At 53.8% G+C, this 8,296-nt stretch overlaps 1 protein-coding gene and 1 pseudogene across 1 annotated transcript; both read left to right on the forward strand.

Annotated features, from left to right (window-relative positions):
• The first annotated feature begins 979 nt into the window (after nt 1–979).
• LOC149810587 (signal peptide peptidase 2 pseudogene) lies at nt 980–2,409 on the forward strand (annotated as a pseudogene).
• Nucleotides 2,410–3,812: 1,403 nt separating this feature from the next.
• On the forward strand, nt 3,813–7,029 carry LOC149810588 (peptidyl-prolyl cis-trans isomerase, chloroplastic-like). The gene is made up of 7 exons (XM_089994183.1): nt 3,813–4,091; nt 4,200–4,350; nt 4,769–4,956; nt 5,116–5,281; nt 5,735–5,930; nt 6,176–6,428; nt 6,905–7,029. The coding sequence occupies exons 1-7, from the start codon at nt 3,813–3,815 to the stop codon at nt 6,995–6,997; spliced, it is 1,326 nt and encodes a 441-aa protein (XP_089850309.1). The 3' UTR covers nt 6,998–7,029.
• The last annotated feature ends 1,267 nt before the right edge of the window (nt 7,030–8,296 follow it).

The following is an 8,296-nucleotide window of genomic DNA, read 5'->3' on the forward strand; positions in this document are numbered from 1 at the left end:
TGCTGTAAATTGGTGCAATGAGCTTGTGGCGCTGGTTATCTACGATCATGCTCATTCCACGGTGCACGATGTCCAAGGTGCACTTCCACTTGGGCTGACCAGTCCGAGGACGTGTCCGGACCTCAGTGACATCGGTTCGTCTATGGCGCAGGAGGCGTTGCGCTTCCCGCTGGTGGGTAGCATTTCGCTGCTGTCCCTTTTCCTAGCCGTGAAGTTCCTGTCGAAGGAATGGGTCAACCTGATCATCACATGCTATTTCTGCCTGATGGGGGTGTTCGCAATGTCAGGTGCGCGGCTCTTGCCAACCGGCTTGCTATCGTTGACCGTCTCTGCGTAATCTCTCACCTCTTGCAGCATTCTGCCGTGGTATTGAGGCGTGATGCCCGCGTTCTCAGTAGGACCAAGACTTGTGTTGGAGTTATTTTACTCAGCGCTTGGTGTGATTGGTTGATACCTTGCGGGCCGACATGTGGGTCCGAAGGACATCAAACACTCACAACAAGCGCTTTGCAATCCACCACCACCCCAATACCAGGCCTTCTGTTGGAGATTTAGGCTTCACGCGTCAGTATTATGGACTTCATGATGCCTCACGCAACAAAGAGGTAAGCGCGGAAAGGTTGCATGCACAATGCAGCAATGCAGCTATCAAGGGGATGCAGGCCCTAGGGCGACCAGCTTACGAGCACAAAGTAAAAGCAGGTCCCTTCAGGCGCCAGCACAGCTGTGTCTCAGATAAATGACGATGCAGTGGCCGCAATGAAGTGAAGTTCTCCAGTGAGGCCCTCATTAGCGGTGCATGCATCAATGATCTGGCATCAGCACAGCAGTTACAGGGTTCCATGCGCAGCCAGCTTCACTGCAAAAGCATTGCCACGTTCCCCAGAGTCCAAGTAAACTTCCAAGCTGTGCCTGTCCCTGTCACCGCACTTACCTCAAATGTGCTGTAGATGTGCTGCATGGCCTCGTGCACCCCGTCATGCCGAAGGACATCCGCGATCGACTGCTGATCAGCCTGAAGGAGGTCGTGATACCGTTCCTCATGCCCGAGCCAGAGCCCATCACGCTCACGGCCTCGCAGGCTGTTAGCGGCGTGTTTGGCATCGCCTTCACCGCCTGGTACTGCATGACTAAGCACTTTCTGGCCAACAACGGCCTCGGCATCGCATACTGCCTCGAGGTATGATGATCATCTATCCTGTCATTCTCAAAGCACCAACACAAGCGAATGCACACTTCTGTCGAGGGCAGTGCAGTGGTTCCTTGGACCGAGGCATCAGTATCCCCCTACCCAGGTTTTCCCTGTGAAGTTGTAGTGAAACACGATCAGAGCGCCTTCAGCCTGTATCCGCAGTTATCTCACCCCTCTGTGCAGGGCATCACGATGTTGAACCTGGGCTCCACTCAGATCGGTGTCATCCTGCTGTGTGGCCTCTTCCTTTACGACATCTTCTGGGTGTTTGGCACGCCCGTCATGGTCACCGTCGCCAAGAACATCGAGGGGCCCATCAAGCTGCTCTTTAAGCGCACGGTCACCGATGGCGTGCCACAATTCGGCATGCTCGGCCTCGGCGACATTGTCATCCCCGGTGCGACTCCCAGCGTGCGTATGTTACATGAGTCATGCGTGCACAGCACAGCACGGCGCTGGTGGTGGTGGGACCATAAACGTCAGTGCAAGGACGCAGTCGTCAAGCACAGCTTGTCGATGCACTCACGTTCCGAGCCACGTGCGTGCTCAGTTTGAGTCACAACGAGCACGCATAAGCATGCTTGATCTCATTGTTCAGTACTTTGGATTCCGGAAACTTGATTACAGGTGTTATGTCAGCTTTGCTGTCACTTGGATATGGTGAATCAGGGCCACTTGCCAAGGTCATACGGGGGAATGAGGCCGGCCACTTCCTGGATGCACCCGTTTCTGATCAGATCGTGGTGTAACGAGGGGGTACTAGTCTGGTATATTCAGAACTACCAGTTGTCATTTGCGTCACCATGAGCGCTGTTGAGCTGCGATGCCTCAATTCGTGATTCCTCTCGACATTATGGCGGATTTCTCCCCTGTTTTCCACGCCTCGGCTGCCTGACTCGGCAGTGTACGCAGGTATCTTCCTTGCGCTTATGCTTCAATTTGACCACCACAATAAGTCTGGCCATGTGTACTTCCACACGGCTTGCGGGGGGTACGTGGTGGGCCTGGGAACAACAATCTGGGTGATGAACGTCTTCGACGCCGCTCAGCCAGCGCTGCTGTACATCGTTCCTGCGATTTTGATCGCTGTGTTTGCATGCGCTGCTGCTCGTGGCGAGGTCGGGCGACTTTGGCTGTATAATCACGGAGACAAGAAGGACGGGGAAGTGACGGAAGATGGAGCTGTGGCTGGGGAGGACGAGAAGAAGACGCAGTGATCTGTGCGGATGTTTTCTTTTTGGACTTGTGGTCTTGGTCAGGGGCATCGGGAACACTCATTCGTGCACAAGCATGTAAGATTTTCCATGAGATGGGGTCGAACACAAGGTAGCGAGTTGGAATCGTTCCTGTTTGAACTGGGACCTCACGGTTCCTTAGCATGATTGCGGCACTTGACATTGTAAAAGAGTTTGGACGTGTCGGTGAGTTCATCTCACGCATTTGCGACCTTTCAGCATAGTCGCGCGAGGGACATTCTGATCAGAATCAATGCATCCGCGCCACTCCTGCCTTGCAACAATCATCGCGATCACGCCCGAGACTCAACGATGGCACACGCCCAGCAGATCTGTGAGTCCAGTAATGGCATTGACTTTGATACACTTACAGAGGCACTGAGCTGACTCTGTGGACCATCGGCACGTTGCCTACCGTTGGCAATGGCATTGCAATTGAACTGCCAGGTTATCTCTGGATAGTAGGGCTTTCTTATATTTCCCCCTGCAAATGCATGCATATAGGGTAGCAACAATACCCACCGCAGAATCGGACGGCTCAACTGTTTCGACAGAATATTCAGCAGCATTCCCGTTGCCACTTGGCCTCCGAAAGCCTAGTTCCTGAAAGTATTGTCACATGTGTTAAGCTTGTCTATGAAGTAGCGCTGGCTTGTAGACCGCTATCAAGCTGTTCCGTTGCTGTCCAGATACGTTAATCAAATCTCCAACATCCGCCTAGACATGAGCGCTTCTGCACAGCAGTGCACTTTGAGGAGGCCAGTGGCTTTTCAGAGTGCTCGGGGAGGTCGATCGGCGACTTGTCGTGCTCTCAAGTTGGTGCGGGCTTTGAGATCATAGGGTTCGTGGTGCTTGTATTCCCTGCCTGTTGACCGCCACGCAAGGACGAAGAATGTCCATCTGTGATTTTTTGTGGTTTGAAATTGTGTCTGTAAAGACCAGGTTGCCCTTAGCGCCGTTAATCCTTGCTTCGGGATGTCACCGTCCAGTGTTGCATCGCTTACGACGTCACAAACCGATACAGCACGCTTTTGGGAAAGATACATGGCTTACAGTGGGATTGCTTCACGCAAGCAAATAATTTCGAAGCTGTGTGTTTCTTGTTGTGCAGGAAGATGTCGACAGATGTGTCAAGAACACCCTCATAGGACTGGCAGCTTGCGCGACGTTGCTTGGTGCTCCTGTCATCGCTCCCCCAGCGGTACTTCCCACCTCGTGATAAACACGAATACGAATTTTATGTTTGTCGGCAAAGCAGACAGTATAGTCGCCACCGCTTGTCTTTTGTCGGCAGTTTCAGATCATGACTTGAGTGTGATCTCCACAACGTCGAGCCTTATGTCGGCTACCGCACAGGACGATTGCCGGAAGAAAGGTGCGCGAGGATGTTCATGGGGGAATCAAATTCATTCCACAGCAGGGGTTTTGTGCTGTACATACCGCATCAGCTGCCTAATCAGCTTTGTGCCGGCCTCTCAGAGATAAACACTGCATCTCGGAGATACAGATCTTCTCACAAATGTGTTTGCCTAATCGCAATGACAAGACGCGTGAGCATGAAGTCTGCACAGGATGTCAGTAACGGCATAGTAGCCGGCGATGCGAGGCACTGGGTGGCAGGGCGCAATCCAAGTGATTTAGACGTGCGGGCATTTTTTGACATGGTGCTGGACCGCATCTCGATTGGAACATACACGCAATTGTAAAGGGTTGAAGGGGTACGCAAATAGTCGGGATCCCCATTAGAACTCCTGTCCCATTCATCCCTGCAGGTAGCGCCAAGGGCAGAGGCGCTGTTGACAGCTGGAGGTCCTGTCAAGAATGCAAGGGCCATTCTGCGCTACGCGCTCCCCATTGACAACAAACCGATCCGGGAAGTCCAGAAAACCCTCGAGAGCATTTCTGACGCCCTCCGCATTCCAGGTGCGAACCTTTGCGGCAGATCACTGAGCTCAGATTGCAACTCGGCGTAGGCGCACAGCGCGCCGTGCTACTCGTGATGCCATGCATCTGCTTGTGTGGTGGCCGCGCACCCAGACAGCGGTCCACATGGTGGTCGTGAGCTACACTGAATCGCTGTACAATCAGACCAAGGGATGATCTGCCACGATGCAATCCTGGATATGTGTAAGGTCTCACACAGTTCTCCGTTGGAATTGAGTGCTTGTTGTTGTAGCCCATGGTATAGTTTTGGGCTCGCTGCGTGGCTCTATTCAACCCTGTGCAATTCTTTTCGCTTGTGGCCATCTGCTCTGAAGCGGAGCCGTTCACACGCCCAGACCACTGGACAGTTCGTTGGTTTCTCCGAGTGCAATGCGCAAACAACCTGGCCGCACTGCAGGCTCAAAGTCACTGACCCCGATCACAAAGTCCGTGCGGCAGGCAGAGGCCATTCTGAAGCGGGAGAAGAAGGCGATTGTAGCAGCGTTTGCCCCGAACAAGAAGGCTGCTGGCCTGGCCGCACTCGATGCGCTGGACAAAGCGCTGGAAGAGTTTGATGCTGTCATTGAGGCCAAGGACAAGCAGGAGGTGCGCATCCAGCCCTCGCCAACGTCGATGCTCACCTTTTACTGCTGTCCTCCAGCGTGTGAGTAGGCCTTAGTACAATGGAAGCCAAGTCTTGTTTAACGACTCTGGATGTGGTAGTGTGCAGTTTGCTGGTATCAGACAAACCGTGTGACCCTGCAGGTTCCCATCATCCAGCAGAAGGTCCTGGGCCAAGTGGGCCTGGTGCAGGAGGCCATGGTGAAGGGCTTCCCCTTCGAGGTGCCGGCGGAGTACGCAAACCTGCCTCAACTCAAGGGCCGGGCCACGCTTGAAATGAACTACACACTCTCACAGTCACGCGAGACGGGTGCGAGTCTAGCCTGTATGTGCAGCACGCTCAGCTGTCCACCACATTGGGGCGTAGCGATCGGCTACAGCCGCGCCACTTGTCAGTACGTCCGTTGCTGCGATGGCAGTTTCCGGGCAACGCATCGCCATCACTGCGCACCATTTGCCAACCAGGCCAGCAATGGCAAGGCAAGGCGAGTGGCAAGGCGAGGGTAGCTTATGGATGGGCAGCATGACTTCAGAATCAAGGCAGTGCAGTCATGAAGAACTCGAGCAAGCACGCTCGCTGACACAGCAAAAACTGTAGCTGTGCCCAAAAGTGAGCGAGGCCCATTCACAAACGACCGGGCATGTGTTGTTGAGTGCGACGTTGATGTTGACGAGGGTGTATCTTTATCGGCGCTATGTCATCAGCATCAGCAATGCGAGCACTCTGTAACCCGGGTGCTGACGGCCACATGACAGCGCGCAGGTGGCACGGAGACCAAGTCCATGCTCATTGTGCTGGACGGCTACAACGCACCCGTGTCAGCTGGCTGCTTCCTGGACCTGGTGCAGAAGAAGTGGTATGACGGGATGGAGATCCAGCGCGCCGACGGCTTTGTAGTGCAAACCGGCAAGCCCGAGGGCAAGAATGAGTACTACGTCGAGGACGGCAAACCGCGCTTGTGCGCCTCCCCCCCACCTGCTTTGCCATAACCTTCTGCTTTCGCACACCGTTGAGGAGAGTGCAGTAGCTGATGGTTGTCTTGAGCGAGCAGCTGTCATTTGCGTGGGTTGCTGTCACCAGCATGATGCGAATGTGCTGCGAGATGGGTGGGCTCGAGTAGGCCAGCCAACGGACAGGGGCATTGAGTCCAGGAATGCGAACTCGTCCCACACAGCCATCTGAAGGCCAAGTTTGTGTTTGCAGCATTCCGCTGGAGGTCAAGGTGGAGGGGGAGAGGGACCCAGTGTACGAGATTACGCTGGAGGACCTGGGCCGCCCCAACGCTCAGCCAACGCTGGCATTCAATGCGTTTGGCACCCTAGCGTGGGCGCGCGCCGAGTTTGACACCAACTCAGCGTCCTCGCAAGTTTTCTGGCTCCTCAAGGAGTCGGAGCTCACTCCTTCGGGGGCCAACCTACTGGATGGCCGCTACGCTGTCTTTGGCTACGTGGTCGAGGTGTGCAACCGAATGCGACGTTTGCAGGGCAATCGCCTCAGACGATGATGCTGGGGCTGTCTAGGGGGCTTTTGGGATTCGTTGGTTGCCAAGATTGGGATTGAGCTTCTCGCTGCTGCAACACTGCAACTGTGATGTGGTGTGTGGCGAACATGACACTGCAGTGCGCTCTTTTGCGGGGAAAGGGGCTTTTCTCCACTCCTGTTGCTAGTGTGGGTACAGTTGGCCTGGTAGACGACCTCTAGGAAATCATGATTTTTGGTGCCGGTCTTATTGCGTGCTGCTAGATGACGATGCGTTACGAAGGGGGGCCTTGCAGCTTTGTGTTCTACTGAATTCAGTGCCTGGAGCCCTTCATGAAGTGGTGTGCAGGCGGATGGATTGCTGCTGGCACAGGCGTGCTGCTCGTGCATTGGATGTGCGTTGGCCTCGACATGAACCGCTGTCAAACACTGATGGTGCTTCCACATATGCAGGGTCAGGATGATCTGCTTGAGATGAAGGTCGGAGACAAGGTCAACTACATCAAGGTTATTGACGGGGCGGAGAACTTTGTGGCCCCCAAGTAAAACATTTTTGACTCAGTTGATACTCAACTGCATTGGCAATGCATATCATGTTTGAGAGCGGAGTTGCGGCCCTGTAAGCACTTGATGCACGACTGGTTGCACAAATACCGTACGGATAGATACGGCAGCTTCCATGACTGTGACAATATGCAACAATACATCTTGCGAGGCATTTCGTACATTGAGTCGTCCATCTCAGCCTGTCTGACTTGCCTGAGCATGCTCAGAAGTCTCCGAGTCACTTCCGAACTCATGACTTGGCAAGCGCCTTGCCAAGCCTTGGCCCAAGGCCTCCTTGTCCAATTCACACTCAATCATGGAGCTGGGAATCAGCCTGAGTATCAAGAGAAAAATGCCTCTAGTTCCGGACCTGACATTCCGGATCATTAAGGGCTATGCCTCGCGCAAAATTTGTTGGAATTCGTCGCGCAAGACAAGCACGTCTGAAACATGGACGAGTCATCCGACACTCTAGCACATGCATTGCTCCGCTACGACGATGCAATTCAGCTTCGTGAAACACAAAAAGGCAAGGGCGAGCTTGGTGCCTTAGATAAGTACGCATTTCGACCCGTTTGTCTGAACAGCTCCCTACTCGTGAGCAAACCTCTGGTGCGTGGTAATATTCATATTCCTTGTGCAGATGGTTCAGAAAAGAATTGCGAGAGACATTGAAGGAAAGGCCTGTGAAGCACATCAAACAGGTGGAGCTGGTGAAGCTGGTATGCATGCCAGCTTGCTTCATATGAAAATGTATGCAAGTTGGGGCGTTGCCTGCTGATGAATGCTTGGGTGTTTTCTATCTTCTTGGTTCTGCTTTCCATGGACAGCCTCTTTGTTCTCGCTTTCTGTGCGCTGTCATGTGGTCATTCTGGTTGATGCAGGTGAATTGGAAGTTGACTCGAGGAAAGTGGAGGCCCAAGCTTCTGGACTACGCTAAATCTCAGCCTGATGACCTGGTTCAGAGCACCACGAGGGAAGCCTTCGCGCAGGCAGGTGTGCATGCCATCTGACCTTTGCTGTGCCATGCTGTCGTGTTGCCTCAATCCATTAAGGTAGGGTTGTTGCTGCCACACATTGTGTTGGGGCCACCAAGTAACCTTCCTCGACAGGAGTGCACCTCTCCCGGTTTCGCATGGAGCAGTTTCACAAGGAGCGGCATTTCTGCGGTTCGTCAGCCCCAGCTGGGATTCCCAGGTCGATTGTCTTGAGGCATGCAATCCAGAGTCAGCGTGGCAGGAGAGTTGAGTTACCAGGTGGACAGTATTAGAGCGTTTCCGGCGATACACAGGTCCCAAC

Source organism: Nuphar pumila, unplaced genomic scaffold (genome assembly GCF_984573655.1).
Source record: "Nuphar pumila unplaced genomic scaffold, dmNupPumi1.hap1.1 HAP1_SCAFFOLD_277, whole genome shotgun sequence".
In the NCBI taxonomy this organism is placed as follows: Eukaryota; Viridiplantae; Streptophyta; class Magnoliopsida; order Nymphaeales; family Nymphaeaceae; genus Nuphar; species Nuphar pumila.